The sequence below is a fragment of the Xyrauchen texanus genome, chromosome 34 (genome assembly GCF_025860055.1).
Source record: "Xyrauchen texanus isolate HMW12.3.18 chromosome 34, RBS_HiC_50CHRs, whole genome shotgun sequence".
NCBI lineage: Eukaryota > Metazoa > Chordata > Actinopteri > Cypriniformes > Catostomidae > Xyrauchen > Xyrauchen texanus.
Genome location: NC_068309.1, coordinates 9,838,549 through 9,855,430, shown reverse-complemented (window position 1 = coordinate 9,855,430; position 16,882 = coordinate 9,838,549). Strand labels below are relative to the sequence as shown.

The 16,882-nt window shown below is 37.4% G+C and overlaps 1 protein-coding gene across 5 annotated transcripts in view; it reads left to right on the top strand.

Annotated features, from left to right (window-relative positions):
- Positions 1 to 16,430, top strand: part of LOC127627481 (CUGBP Elav-like family member 4) — a 129,692-nt gene extending 113,262 nt beyond the window's left edge. For 2 of the 5 annotated variants that reach the window (XM_052103875.1, XM_052103874.1), the window contains exons 11-14: positions 1,342 to 1,422; positions 4,056 to 4,139; positions 9,009 to 9,206; positions 12,671 to 16,430. In XM_052103875.1, coding sequence (XP_051959835.1) covers positions 1,342 to 1,422; positions 4,056 to 4,139; positions 9,009 to 9,136 — 293 coding nt within the window. In that variant the 3' untranslated portion in view covers positions 9,137 to 9,206; positions 12,671 to 16,430. Of the gene's footprint in view, positions 1 to 1,341; positions 1,423 to 4,055; positions 4,200 to 9,008; positions 9,207 to 12,670 lie in introns of all 5 variants that reach the window. The other 3 variants (XM_052103873.1, XM_052103870.1, XM_052103872.1) reach the window with 2 other exon arrangements.
- The last annotated feature ends 452 nt before the right edge of the window (positions 16,431 to 16,882 follow it).

Genomic DNA, 16,882 nt, shown 5'->3' with positions numbered 1-16,882 from the left:
TTATATAAAGCCCCGTTCACACCTGCAGCGACTTTGTTGATTGGTGTTGCTAGACTGCCAGAACTGCTTTCTGTGTCAATGGTGGGCATTCCATTGGAGGACTGCACATATGGCCATAGCTTTTGAAAATGTGATCATGGATGAGGCCTAATACCAGTAAAATTAAGAGATTATTACAGTTTGACAAGGAATCGGGTCTCTTGTCTATAAAAAATTAGATTCTGCAGTGTAGAGTGTTTTATAAAACATGCAGCAGTGTTCAGTGCATTAAATCATTAACAAGATGATCAATCTATCAATATAAATCATTAACAAGGCGATCAATCTATCGTGAATGAATGAATCAAACTCGCATGGAACGCAGCCCGTTTTTGACACACTTTTCCACGCATTATTATTTTATTATATCCATTCATTTGGTAACAGACAAATGATATAGAACAGTAAAAATCACTCACAGCACTGGAACTTCTCCGTCTTGCCTTTACTCGTCTCCAGTTTGCCAGGAGACAAATGACATGAGCAACATTGTCTTCACTCTCATTTGTAGGCGCTTGCGAATGTTGCGTGTCATTTGCATACATTTAACATTTTCTCAACTTTGTCTTGTCGCTCTCCATGGCAATCTCTGTCGCCAACGGCCGCTGCAGCTTGTGTAGCCAGAAGTCGCTATGCTCGCATTGTAAATGAATGGGATCATGTCGCTTTCTCGCGTGATGTTGCTGGTGGTGTGAAAGGGGCTTTTGACACATTCTTGCATTAAAAAACAAATAAGTAGTATGCATTAGAGTGGAACAGAATGCAATGGTCTTGAGACGCGTTTTTAAAAGTTGGGTTATTTACGATCAAAGATTTTTCTTTGGGGGTGTTTACATAAGACATATTCTTGCATTAAGAACAAATAGGCCAATCAGATTGGGTTTGAAAAAAAATGCAGGAGTCTTGAGATGATGTGTTTTGAACTATTTTTAATAATGCTCAAAAACCATTAAGAAAATTTTATGTGGTGGCCAAAAATGTCTGTCTGAATTTGTATGGCTGTAGTGGTGGTGCTAAAAAGAGAATGAATTTAAAAACTTTTCTGAGACTGTTTTACTACACAAACTGTCTAACATCTAAGCTACGGCACGGCACACTGTAATCACGGCAATTTAAGCATTGCCGCTTGTTGGACTAGTCAACCGTCATGACCCATCCCTAGGATGCACTGAGGTGTGAGATATTTGGTGTGTGCGTGTGTATGAGTGTGTGTGTTATCTGACGTGTGTGTGTGTGTGTGTGTGTGTGTGTGTGTGTGTGTGTGTGTGTGTGTGTGTGTGTGTGTGTTTGTGTGTGTCTCAGCAGCCTTCCCCGCTACATACGGACAGATCAGCCAGGCTTTTCCCCAACCACCTCCCATCATCCCCCAGCAACAAAGAGAAGGTGAGTCTGCTGCCAACAGACATGCTACAGTACATTAAGACAGTTTCAACTAGCTGGGTTTCCATCAAAACCTCGCATTTTTAATGCACATTTCTGAAAATGTTACCAATAATCTTATCTTGAGGGAGCCCACCTTTTTTTGTCATGGAGCAGCTGAACGACCTCTTTGCTTTGGGTACAGTTGTATTTGCTGTAATAAAGCAATTGTGCATTGTTATTAAATGCTGCCAAGAGACGTTGCAGAATATGTGCAATAGCTCACATAATGAAGGCTCAAATGACTATTCCCATTCGCAGACAGCCTTCATATACCTGGGAGCACCCACGCTCAAAACAGTTCTGGTGGATTGTGAGGACCCACTTTAACAGCAATCTGTGGGTGAAGCATTTTCAACTAACCAGGGCTACATTTGAAGAATTGTGTGCGAAGATCAGACCTTTCACCTTTTCATTTCAAGCTCTCGCACACATACAGTATACCATCCTATGAGCACATTGCCATCATGCTTTTCAAACGGTCATGGCACGTCATCGTTCATGCAAATAAGCTGTTTCAAACACTTTAATGCACATTTTAACTAATGCAAAACTAGACAATCCACCTCATCCTCGCGCATTAAATTTCATACGAATTTTGAGTTTATTCGCATATCAAGCGTTTCCATTCAGGATTTCTTATACATATTTTACAGTTGGATGGAAACGCAGCTAATAGAGTTGATTCTGCATCTAGTGTCATCTTTTGTAATTGCCTTTTCATTTATTTTCTGTTAAAGTGAGATTTGTATATAGATAGTTACACTGAGAAGCTGTTGTGATGTCTGTGTAGTTACATTTGCAGATTGTATGATATTGTAAGCAGCAATTATTAAAGGAATATTTTAGGAATGTTTTCATCTTAACGTCTATGAAAATAACTTCAGAATACCTCATACAACCCCCATCCTTGGTCCTACTTTGGTTTCACTGTATATGCTACCCTTTGGGTACATTTTTAATAAACATGGCATCTCTTTTCATTGTAATGCAGATGACACACAAAATTATCTGCCACTAAGAAAAATATTAACAGTGCTGTAGAATCCTTTCTGGGCTGCTTGGATGATATTAAAGCATGGATCTCTATGATCTTTCTAAATCCAAATGAAAGTAAACGGGAGATTGTTTTTTGGGGGGGCTCGGACATTCTCGATTCTTCAAACTGGGCCCTTTCACCCCTTTTTGAGAACCAGCTGCGAAGAGCCTAAGTGTACTGTTTGATAACACTCTTAAATTTGACATACAGATTAACTCATTTGTCAAATCTGTCTTTTTTCATTTAAGATTACTGGCCAAAGTTAAACCTTTTCTTACTTTTATTGATTTTGAGAGAGTGATTCACACCTTTGTTTCCCCACGACTGGATTTCTCTTTATGTAGGAGTCAGTCAGTCAGCTTCTCGTTTGCAAATGGTTCAGAATGCTGCTGCTAGGCTCCTGTCTGGTACACGCAAGCAGATCATATCTGCTCCATCTTGGTTTCTCTCCATTGGCTGCCGGTGCGCTACAGAATCGATTTTAAGCTCTTATTATTTCTTTTTAATTCGCTGAATGGTTTAGCCCCATTTTACCTTTCTAATCTACTACAGCTGCATAATCCCACAAGGTCTTTTAGGTCCTCTGAACAGAGAACTTTGATTGTTCACAGGCCCAGGTTAAAGCAAAAGGGTGACAGGGCTTTTGCAGAAGCCACCCCAAAACTCTGGAACATCTTACCCTTGTACATAAGAAATGCCTCTTCTATATACATTTTTAAATCACAGCTGAAACCTGGCATTTGGTCCAACAGATTTTAGCTCATTATTAGTATTTTACATGTTTTATTGTTGTATATTGGTATCATTCTTATACAGTGTTTTATACATGATTATTGTACAGCACATGCAAAATAAATGCATGTTTCCTCTTATTTAACTTATATAATGTTTCTATTTCCTTCTTACAAATCGACAGACGAAAGTTATTGTCTGTCTACAGCATGCTACAGATGTTCTTTTTAACAAATTTAAGCAAATATGTAATGTCTGTGCCACTAGTGGCACCAAACGGAATTGTGCTCTGTTTGTTTCAGCACTGGGCACAACATAACAACATTGGCTCAACCAATGGTGAGAGTGTGTGTTGGGATTACCTGTTTGTGTGACTTTTAAAAGAACTCCAACAGTAATATAATAAAGACACCGATGTTCAATAAGTAGTTAAATGTATTAATGACAATAATCTGAATAAACAATTAGCCCAAATGTAGGTTGCATACGGATGTTGTTAGTCAGAACTATCCATTTTTAAAATAAAAACCTTAGGAGAGAACTGCTAGTTCTTTGTGATGGTTTTAGGTACTAGCTTACTTATCTCTGTGCTGGAATGCACATGGGATACTGCTCTGTATTTTTCTTTCAAGCTGTCTAATTTCACCCTCTGTGTCTTTTTGCCCTCCCTCTCTTTTTTAATTCCCCTTCTATCTATTCTTTCTTTTCTCCATCTTATTCCTCCCCCACAACACTTTCTTCTCCATCTTCCTCTCTGCAATCATCCTTGTGTTTTTCTTTCTCCACCTCTTTCCCTGTTTCTTTCCTTTACTCTCTCTTTCTCCAGGGCCTGAAGGGTGTAACCTGTTTATTTATCACCTCCCTCAGGAGTTTGGGGACGGCGAGCTGATGCAGATGTTCCTGCCTTTCGGTAATGTCATCTCCTCCAAAGTGTTTGTGGATCGGGCGACAAACCAAAGTAAATGCTTTGGTGGGTAAAAATGATAAGACACCTGTGAAGATTATTCTCATTCCTACTCACACTATTAACATTTTTACCTCATTTCTCTACCACAGCAAAGCTTTCGAAATAAGAGCTACAGAAAGGAGAAAAAAGGATATAGTGTAGTAGCCTTAAAGGAATATTGCACCCCAAAATACAAATTTTGTCATTGTTTATTCACCCTCATTTTGTTTCAATCCTGTAAGCTGTTATTCTTCCCATGGATCACAGAAGAATATTGAAGAATTTTCACACAGCTCTTTTACATAAAATGACAGTTAATAGCAACCATGTCTGTTAAGCTCCAAAAATGATACACACAAAAACCACACACACTTAAAAAAAAAAGTAATCCTCTACAAAATCTTGTAAGTGTTCCATGGAAAAAAATAACCGCAAATGGGTTTCAAACAACATAAGGGTGAGTAGATAATCATAGTGTTCATTTTTGAGTGAACTATTCCTTTAATCAGTGGAGTACATTAATCTGTGGGAGGGGGGAGGGGCGCTTTTGTGTCCTGGTTGTGAAGACTTTGAACCTCTGTATTTTAACCAGTGCTATCTCTAGCTTCAGTGGCTCTTTGATTTATCAGAATCATCAGTTAGCGAGAAGCGCTTCAAATACTCAGAAATGATGATTTGAAATGCTGAGCTGGCTGAAATTATCACAATACCTCAAGACTGAAAACAAGAAATTGGAGGGGGAAAAAATTAGTGTCAAAATGTTAATGTGCTGACAGAATATTACTGTCGTGTCAGCAGGATTTCTTTCATTGTAAATCAAAATACATCTATTGATATTTTAATATTAAGTTATGATGATTTAATATCTAGTAGCTGCTATTGTGGAAGCATAGAGCACAATCTTCCATGGATATTCCATTGCAAGTATTCACATATGACCAAAGTTCAAATCAAATCAAATCACTTTATTGTCACACTACCATGTACACAAGTGCAACAGTAGGTGAAATTCTTGTGTTCAGGTCCGAGCAACATAGCAGTCATGACAGTGACGAGACATATACCAATTACAATAAACAACACACTTACACAACACAATTTACATATCAAATGTACACATATTACACAACACGATAATTATATACAATACACACAATATAGAATACACAATATACAATACAATAAGTAAGGAGTATATGAAATATATATATATATATATATATATATATATATATATATATATATATATATATATATATATATATATATGTATATGAAGTAGTATATTGAGTTCAGATTGAAGTCGATTTATACACCTTCAAAACAAACAGAATATAGAACATTGTTTGCCAGAAAAGGGAATCATGACCGCTTTTTCCTAACTGCTAATATTATGGGTGTTTTTAGCAATCATGTCATAATCACATAGTACATTAAGCACAGTGTTGGTTATGCAACTTTGCAACAGAGGCTTGCTAAGCTACAAGCTACTGATAATTTATAGTACTTAACCTACAGAGTCAAGCTGTCTTTTTGTTTAAGTAGCTAGCTACTAACAAAAAGACATTATTTACAATATATCTTATAGGCCTATTACTTGTTCGAAACCTTACCTTGCTAGTGGAAAAACGATGCTATTTTGGGAACAGCTTAGGTACTTTCATGCTACTAAACTACAGCAATTGTTTTCTAACTGCAAAAATTGTGGTTGTTTTAAATCAGTCAGTATATTTAGCACAATAGACAAGGATATTGCTTACCATTGCTACTTGCTAAGCTACAAGCTAATTTAAAGTAGTTAAGCTACTGTAAAGTTACCTTTTAGATAAGCTAGCTACTCTATGAGATACTAAAGAAAACACAGAATTTACAATATTTCTTGTTTCTTGTTGGCAGTGGTTAAATTGGCTTTTGTTGGGAGGGGGAGCCCTAATTTACGGTGAATGGTCATCAGTCAAAATCCCGCCGTTAAATGACTTAATGTGTTTTTACACCAAAGGGGCTTGTTTTCCAGTATTAATGTGTAAGTTAGGGTTGAGTAGTTATTCAAACAAAGACAAATACTTTACAATTCACTTATTTTATTATTATTTTTTATCTTGAATGTTTGAAAATATTGCAAGCCAGAGACGAATATTTAAATGTATTTTTTATTTGTGCAATTTAGAAACGTTGATGTCCCTTCGCACCTGAATGTTAACGTAACTCTTGCAGTAATTATTTATCATATTCATGCAGCCTGTGTTATTCTGTTGAGTGTTGAAAAACCATCGAGGAGAAATGCATCATGACAAGTTTTAGAAAGAAAATAAAGAGTAAACTCGTCCGCTTTGCGACAAATATTAGTCGTTCTATACATTTTTTTAAATTATTATTCAAACTGAATAATAAATGAACAGGGAAGTAGAGATGGTAAAATAAATGTATAATCTCCTCCTTTATTGAGTTTTTTAATGCCTGATAGAAAAGCATCTATCTTTGTAGAGCAATACAATTCTTTAGGCAATTGCAGAATAGTCCCATTAGTCACAGATACACTTCAGAAAATTGAGTACACAACTATTTCTGGGCTTAAAAGTTACAAAAACCAAGTCAATGCAGAATATTGTATCTCAAAAGCAATACAATGTGGAACCTCATGCACTACTTAAATCCCGATGTGGCCCCTTAACCAAAATAGTTAAAAATATTAACTATTACACAATATTAATATATTACACACCATCACCTTTACAAATTTGTTTCAGGATTTTACATGAGTAAATGTAACTGTTATATTTTGACAAAATGTTTCAGTTTCATATGAAATAATCTAAAGATAGAATGTAGACATCAACAGTGGCAGTTTAAAGTTTCAAGATGTGTTTAAGCTAGTATGTATTTTTCATAAATACATTAATTAATTATTATTATTATTATTATTACTATTATTTAAGAGGAGCACACTGACCTAACCATGTAATGAGGAGCCTTTCCTTCTGTGTATAAAAATGTCAACAACAAAAATAATGACACTTGATGCATGTTCATGTACTGAAAAACCATGAACAAAACTATGCAACATAAAAGGAAATGCAACTCAGGACACATTAAATACAGGTTACGTTTAATCTATGGCAGGTCGACACTTGATGTCCAATGTAAAATCTGTCCTGAAGCAAAACCAGTTGAGAAGCACTGAGATAAAGATACAGACAGGAGCAGGATATATTCTATAGCTCTAGCCGTTAGCGGGTTTCCATGGTAACGTCGCTGTTATGCTTAGAATTGTGACAGTTTTCCCTTGATGGCTGTGGGCGGGGTGCTGAACCAGCGATTAATGCATTTATGACGTCTGATAATTCCATGTAGCCTGGGTGTCTCTGTGTAGTCTTGCTAATTATTCAGTCTCATATGCCATGTATTTGTCAGGAGTCAGGAGATTAAAAATAATTCAAGTGGAATAACAATATTTGGTGCTGAAGGAGACGGAGCTGAGCTCCGGCAGGGTGTGTTGTGGACCTGAGGAGGCGGAGCTGCGCTCCGGTGCGCTCCGGCCCAATTTAACCTCTGCTTGTTGGACACAGTAGCTTGTTAGTGGAAAAGCTATGCTTTTGGTAGCATTACAGTATAGCTAAGCTTTCATGCTACTCAAAAGCTAGCCATTCCCCAACACTGTTGCTTACACAGTAGTAATACCAGTTATTTTTGACAATACAAGGATTTTTCGAGGGTTTTCAGCGATTAATTCAATTAATTAATTCAGAGATTCAGTTTTGATGAGGGGTCTGACTAACTGCCTCTTGCTAAGGCTAGGAGTGAGTGGATATTGTGTATTAGATTTTGCATGTTCTCTGTGCTTCCGATTATTGATGATTGTGTATCATATGTACTGTATGCTGTTGTTTTGTATTGATTTTGTGCATATATGGTGAATGTTTAATATGTATCTTCTGAATCTGTGACATGATATTTTCAATACACTTGTTTGATACACCTTCCTCCCTTAATTTCATATTCACCTAAAAAAAAAATCCTCACTGACCATGTTTACATGCACTTAAGAAAATTGTTTATTCCAGGGATTTTGCAGAAAGCGGCATTCTGAAACGTCATGTAAATGAGAATGTCCATTTTCGTATGCCGTTTAAGGGATTAAGAGAAAGCGGTTTAACACACCTAGGCTTCTTCTCGAGAACACTGCTAAATGTGGCCATGTAAACACATAAGCGATGTTCTGATGGGTGTTTGAATAGTGCGCATTTGTGAACATACCAGGTAACAAATGTCATAGGATTGAGCCTAACATCAAATCAGCACAGTGGAAAACATTTGACATTTTTCAGCGTAGCAGTGGTAAAAGCACATACAATATAAACTATACCCATTTATACACACCAATGTAAAATATCGAATGTCCCTCACATTCGCATATATGTGCTCGTAAATTGGCGGAATCCCTGAGTTTCACGTAAGAAAAAACACCACTATTGCAGGGCAATTCCGCTACAGTTCATGATAGAAAGTAAAGGAAACAAAGACAGCAACAACTGAAAAAAGCTGCTAACTGACAGAGCCGCATGATGGGAGTGAAGTGTACGCCGCTTTATAGTGCATGTAAACCGGAGCACTGCTTTCTTGCAATAACCCTCTTTTTGGTGTCCACGTAAACATAGTCACTGTAACCTGTTTCTCACCCACCCGCGCCCCAACCATCCGTCAATCCCTGCCTTCCCTCAATCTATCTTTCCATCGCATAACCTTCCTTTCCCCCTTCTCCTCCATCTGGTGCTAACTTGTCATCTCTCTCTCTCTCTCTCTCTCTCTCTCTCTCTCTCTCTCTCTGTTCTCCAGGCTTTGTGAGCTTTGATAACCCGGGTAGTGCCCAGGCCGCCATCCAGTCCATGAATGGCTTTCAGATCGGCATGAAGAGACTCAAAGTGCAGCTGAAGAGGCCAAAGGATGCCAACCGCCCATATTAGCCCCGTCCCCTCCCCCCAGCCACCCCTGACCCTGGGGGTGAAGGCCGCCGCTACGCACAGGGAATAACAGGTCAGCGAGAATCTCATGCTGGAGCCAAGGATACATACACACACATACTATAGGAATCTTGAACATTTGAAATCAACATGAAATCAAAATTGACACTATTAACTTTTTAAATGGTCATTCCTGGTCTTATTGTGCATGATTCATCAAGAAAATATTTTTAGAGTGTAGTACACTTCACTCCATATAACTTATGTTTCCATATTTAAATTCTGCATATTTCCCTGCAAAATAAGCATTGAAAATACAAAAAAAAACAAACAAAAAACCACTTGCAGGTTCTATCTGGGCCTGTCAATAGCCTAATAGATTTTTAGCATTATTTTAGGCTAGAGTTATACAGTTGAAGTCAGACGTTTACATGCACCATAGCCAAATACATTTAAACTCAGTTTTTTACAATTCCTAACATTTAATTATAGAAAACATTCCTTGTCTTAGGTCAGTTAGGATCACTACTTTATTTTAAGACTGTGAAATGTCACATGTGGCAGGGCGGAGGGCGGGGCCGGGTCGTGATCATACACACCCGGTCCCTTATTAGGCTAATTAAGCCTCCGAGAGGGATAAAGGTTGACTGCAGAGGATCATGCGGGAGAGAGATAGTTTACGGACATGTCTGTCTTGTGTGTCCTTGTTTTAAGTTTACCAATTAAACTATCATTTATATTATCAAGCCGATTCTCGCCGCCTCCTTTCCATTGATCCCTTTACATCACAATAATAGTAGAGAGAATAATTTAATTCAGCTTTTATTTCTTATATCTCATTCCCAGTGGGTCAGAAGTTTACATACACTTTGTTAGTATTTGGTAGCATTGTCTTGAAATTGTTTAACTTGGGTCAAACGTTTTGGGTAGCCTTCCACAAGCTTCTCACAATAAGTTGCTGGAAATTTGGCCCATTCCTCCAGACAGAACTGGCGAAACGGAGTCAGGTTTGTAGGACTCCGTGCTCGAACACGCTTTTTCCGTTATGCCCACAAATTTTATATCAGATTGAGGTTAGGGCTTTGTGATGGCCACTCCAATACCTTGACTTTGTTGTCCTTAATGCATTTTGCAACAACTTTGGAGGCATGCTTGTGGTCATTTTTCATTTGGAAGACCCATTTGCGACCGAGCTTTAACTTCCTGGCTGATGTCTTGAGATGTTGATTCAATATATTCACATAATTTTTTTCCTCATGATGCCATCTATTTTGTGAAGTGCACCAGTCCCTCCTGCAGTAAAGCACCCCCACAACATGATGCTGCCACCCCCATACTTCACAGTTGGGGTGGTGTTCTTCGGCTTGCAAGCCTCACCCTTTTTCCTCCAAACATAACTATGGTAATTATGGCCAAACAGTTCAATTTTGATTTCATCAGACCAGAGGACATTTCTTCAAAATGTAAGATCTTTGTCCCCATGTGCACTTGCAAACTGTCTGGCTTTTTATTTGTGGTTTTGGAGCAGTGGCTTCCTCCTTGGTAAGCGACCTTTCAGGGTATGGCGATATAGGACTCGTTTTACTGTGGATATAGATCCTTGTCCACCTGTTTCCTCCAGCAGTTTCACATGGTCATATGCTGTTGTTCTGGGATTGATTTGCACTTTTCACACCAAACTACGTTCATCTCTAGGAGACAGAATGCGCCTTCCTGAGCAGTATGATGGCTGAGTGGTCCCATGGTGTTTATACTTGTGTACTATTGTTTGTACAGATAAACGTTGTACCTTCAGGTGTTTGGAAATTGCTCCCGATGATTAACCAGACTTGTGGAGGTGCACAATTTTTTTTTCTGAGGTCTAGGCTGATTTATTTAGATTTTCCCATGATGTCAAGCAAAGAGGCACTGAGTTTGAAGGTAGGCCTTAAAATACATCCACAGGTACACCTCCAATTCAGTACACCTCCTATCAGAGGCTAATTGTCTAAAGGCTTGACATAATTTTCTGGAATTATTTAAGCTGCTTAAAGGCACAATTAACTTAAATGTAAACTTTTGACCCACTGGAATTGTGATATAGTCAATTAAAAGTCAAACAATCTCACTGTAAATAATTGTTGGAAAAATTACTCGTGTCATGCACAAAGTAGATAAAATAGTAGTTGCCAATATGAAATCTGTGGAGTGGTAAATAAATGAGTTTTAATGACTTCAACCTAAGTGTATGTAAACTTCTGACTTCAACTGTAGGTAATGTAGCCTTTATAAAGTCTTGCCAATATATAATACAGTAATTTAATGGCAGTAAAATATGATATTTTTGAAAAGAAATTATCTTGAGGGTGAAGTTGGCCTTGAGCATCTCATATTCAGGTCTGGCTACACCTAGTTTGCTACACCCCCTTTTCATGATCCAATCAATTCCCAATGGATAAAATAAGGTACAATTTTACTGTCACATTAAGGAAATAGGGGTGCAAATACGGCTTCATGTTGATTTTAAATAATTACAGTAAATAAGACGCCTTCCTTCTCAAACGATCTCTCTGGGGCAGGACTGTGGCAGAGGGCGAAGGATTAGTCATTTTCATGGTGAAAATGTATCTCATGTCTCAGCCTGTCTCACATCCCCTCATCTAAATGAAGATGGAAAATCAATGCTGTGTCATTAATTTACCTTGCTGATACTTTTTACTGGGCCAAGTTATTACCTACTTACACAGCTAGTGAGCCATCTCCGCCTCTGTTCGCTGCAGTTGCAGCAGACAATAGAGTATGACTCCTGCACATCTCAACACTGTGCTGATACATCAACCTGTACTTTCCAGCCGTAAAGGAATACTTCACCCAAAAAAACCTTTTTGATGCCAAGGACCACCTAATACGACGCAGCAGCTATATATTTTCATGTATGAAGGCCCATTTTTATTGTGTGAGAACAATCGTAACTGGGATATTATAACTAGAACGTGTTGGCTAAATTAAATAATTGGCTTTTATGTTGTTACTGTACTAAAGCTAACATATAGATTCTATTCATAAAATTCTGGAATATTTAAATTTGTACTTTTTTTAATACTGTATCCTTAATAGATTAAAACAATCACATGATTTTCAAACTCTCATTAGAAAGAAGAATGAAATTGTAATAATGTCAAATTTGGTAAAACTGTGTTAAAAATATTAAACATATTAAAATCATATCTTACGTTAACAAGTCAACTTTGGAAAAAAAACATTTAGTAAAATCTTCTCTTTCAAATTTTCCTCGGACCCCCAAGTGCCCCCTTGTGGCTCCCTGCAGGTCCCCAGACCACAGTTTGAAAACCCCTGGTCTACCTATATGACTCTGAAACTTCTGAAGCCATACGATAGCTTTGAGTGACAATCGAAATACAATTTGTTACTCAATGATTATTTTTTGTGGTTGTGTTTTTTTTAAACTTGCCGCATCATGATCGTTCACGTGGTCTGAAACGCTGAGAGAAAGCAATGTTTAATTTATGCTTTTTTCTTTTTGTGCTTCCTTCATAGGTTTTGAAGTTGGAACACATGTTGATAACATGCCAAATGTATTTGAAATCTAAGAAAAACACAACAGATCGAGATCATCAGGGCTGGGGAATCAGCTGAAGTGGGACATGTGGAGGATGTAGCCATGTGATACACCAACACCACCATCACCAGGCTCAATGGACCTTTTTGAACTTCAACATTGAACTCAGGGGAGCCGCGGTGTTACTGGACCATGCCGTACTCCCTTTTCTGAAACCTCCCCAAGCCCTCATTTTGCAGAACCACAGGATGAATTATTGAAGACCAACACATTAATATACTAAAAAAAAATAAAAAAAAAATAAAAAAAACAAACAAAAAAAAAACAATGTAAGCCCTTTGAAGGCACTGAATCTAAGAATAAATAGTAAGAGAAAAAAAAAACACTTTTTAAAACTAAAATAGACTTTTAGAGGGGAATCATGTACTACTGAACGTGTCTTTGGGAAACTTTTTAAAGAACTGTTTTAGAATTTAACAAAAAGGACTTAAAAAAAACTTGAAAGACAAAACTTTTTGGAAGGATGTGACAATTCAGGACACGAACTCGCTTCGACTTGAGATGGCCAACTTTTTCTCGGAGTGCCTGTCCATTTCCAGGGACATCGGCTGCCACAAACCACAGCCTCAGTCCGCTGGGAGACTTACCTGTCATTCCTTAGTTGTGTAGGGACCAAATGACCAAACCTTTTTAACACAAATGAAAAAGAAAAAAGAAAAAAAAAACTGTAACTTTATCAGACCACTGCATCTCTTGCTGTGCCAATTGGTTTAAGAGTTGTATTTAAAAAAGATATATGTATAAAAAGAACATATATGACTATATGCATAAATGCATACATATAGATTGCTGATATGCTTTTGAATACTGGCAAAACTATTTCCGATGGCCTGTCAAGGCCATTCACTTCGCTAGTTTACAATTACTGCTCAAAATGAAGAATATTTATTTTTATTTCTCTTCTAGTTTTCTCTGTGTTGAGCGAAAGGGTGCATGGGAAGGGTTGTTCCATAATGCAGCCTTACCTTTTCTATCTTAATGTCCTTACCTTGTAGTTAAGAGACCATCTTAAAAAGGTTTGAGATAAACAATCCTGTTTATATATAACGTACATACGATATGTATATGTATAGCAGACGTTCAAGCAATATGTATTCATATTTATGCACCTGTATAGCATATATATGGATACATATGATATTAATCCCAAAACCCATATATGTATTTATATGCATATATTTTATATGTGTGTATATATATATAGAAACTGGCAATTCAATATGTAGAGCTGTAATTTTTTTTGTAGATTTAAAATGGAGTTTGAACCACTGCTCTGCTTTGGACTTTTAGCACTTGGAAGACTCTCAAATCGGCAGCTGCAATCTGCAGGCATTCCTCTCTGTCTGATATAACATTCTCTATCCGCTAACACACACACACACACACACACACACACACACACACACACACACACACACACACACACACACACACACACACACACACACACACACTCAAGGGTATGAAAACTGATCTAGTTTGTGTATATATGTGTATATGCTATTTACAAATGCAAAAAGGCCTCCTCTCAATTGAGAGTTTAAAGAGAATGAGTTTTATTACGAAATAGTAAAGAAAACATTACGGACATATCTGACTCCACGCACTACGAAATACTCTGCAAACATTTGCAAACACGTGTGATATACGAACAAACAAACATTATCTATCCACTTGAACTGAGAGCTGGCTATACATACGGACACCTGACGGTTTTTTAACTCTGCTGCGATTTGCGCATGTTGCGCTGAATTATTGGCTAGCGCAAGCGCATCCGTTCACTTTGCAGCACTGTGCTACAATGCTAGCAGCCATTCATTATAATGATGTCAAAGCAACAGAAACACTCTACTTCTTATATATATATATAGATATATATTAAAAAAAACATAAAACAAAGACAACTACTATAGCTACAGCTAACAGAAAAGCCTTCAAATAATTGTTGACATGAAAATCCGCCGTCCGCCATCTGTCGATGCATCAACTCGTAATGTGAGGGACATTCTGCTTACAGTTACAAATTAAGTGGGCATTATGTACATGTTTTGCACAAGTATCGTACCCCATCACACTGCGTGTTTACATGCTCCTTCAGAGTTCGAACATATTTAACGGGGAGTTTTTTGCTCATAATAGACTAGTTGATAATGGGATTTTAGAATTTCTAGTTGCAAATTAGAGGGTAAGGACTTTGATTTTGTTAGGTTATGCTTTGCATTAAATTGACTATTATGATGGCACTATTGTAAATATATGGTAATTCCAGAGGTGGTTGACTTAACCGAATAGTGAAGTGTCTGTACAGTGACAAATCAGTAGTCAGTTCACCTCATTTTGTAGGGGAATTTAACGTACCTTCAGGCAGGTTCCAAGAATGTTGCATTTTGCCTTCTAGATCTTTCCGACACGTTCATTCAGGTATTTCAGGATCGTTTGCAAGGATATGCATACGTCATCGTATTTCAGCGTTACCTCTCTTTCTCGCCCTTAAACCAGCTTTTCTGTCTGTCTCTCTCATCTTCTCCCTTTCTCCATCCACATATCGTTTCAGCTGCACTTGTTTACATAGCAATCTGGAAATGGAAGGTTGACAAACCAACACAACAGAACAGAAATTTTATTATAAATACAGATAAATATATACATGAACTACTGAATATACTGTAAATGTTTTTTCTCTTTTTTGCTCTGTTCATCTGTATATAGGTTTGCATATTTTATAGTATTTTACTTCTATCTAGAAGGACTGGATGACAAAGAAAGTTTAAGGACAAAAAATGAAAAACAAGCTGAAGCAGAAATAAAGCAGGTAAACTCTAGTCCTTGTTGATGCAGTATGGTTGTAAGTTACTTAGGTATTTAATTACAGAACGCAAGAGGAGCCAATCCAAACTGATTATTGATCACTTTCAAAACTGCTGCCAACATGCATATTTATGTAATAATTAATTTGTCCATTTATTAAAATGTCATTTGTTAAATTATTTTTTTTTGCACTTTAATTCATATAAACTAATATTTGTATTTTTGTCTTTTCACTGATTGTAATTAATTTTTTATGTTTATAACCACACAGAATATCAGTTTGTCATTTAAACAGCGCCTTTTCAAAAATATATTTTTTTTTTTTCATGTTTTGTATTGAGACACAATGGAACAATGCAACTTGGCAGAATCAGGGTAATCCTTTATGGAGAATGTTAAACTCTTGAAGGACTGGTGTCGAAAGTTTTGCTGCACTTGTTAGAACTGAATGCTGATTTCTTCTGTTTCATGGCTGTGTAAGAACTCTGCCCTGCTTCACTGCTTTTTTTCCAAACAGAAAAGAAAAACACTGCACTAATCCATCAGACTCTCAGTAACTCCGATTTTATTGCCGTTCTTTATTAGCGTTAACTGTCCTCAAGTCTAAACTTGTAAAAACAATGCAGTCACGGCTTGCAAAAGGGGAAAATACAAAGAAAAGAAACTTTTCAGACATTTTGAGCACAGTTTAGAGTGATGGGAGGTGTTTGTGGATTTCTGCCAATTCAATCACAATGAGACTGAGCTGTAATAGCCATCAGTGCTGTAGCAGCACCCCATTTCTCCTCGACTCCAGGTCCCTAGTCTCTTTTGTAATTTTTCTGAATGACGCGTTTCCGCTTAAGCCCAGTAATAAAGCACAGTGTAGAATAAAGAGGCGTTATGCTTGTCACATTTCCTGCTCTATCTTTATACAAGCTTTTTTTACAGGTTGTTGTTTTCATCTCTTTCTCGCTTTTATGGATTTGTGGCATGACTGATGTATTCTGAAACCTCCTTAAAAGGTGGAGGGTGTTCACACACACACACAGGCACCTCTCTGAGGCATTCTTTGCAACACTTCAGACCAGTAGTCCTGGAGCAATGTTTGGATGAATGCCATTGCTTAGTCTGATGCTCCCATATCTAGTCTTAAAGGGATAGTTCCCCTAAAAATGAGAATTATCTCATCATTTACTCACCCTCATGCCATCCCAGATGTGTATGACTGACTTACTTCTGCAGAGAACAAAAATGTTTGTACAATATCTCAGCTCTGTAGGTTCTTACAATGCAAGTGAATGGTGACCAAAACTTTGAATCTTCAAAAATCACATAAAGGC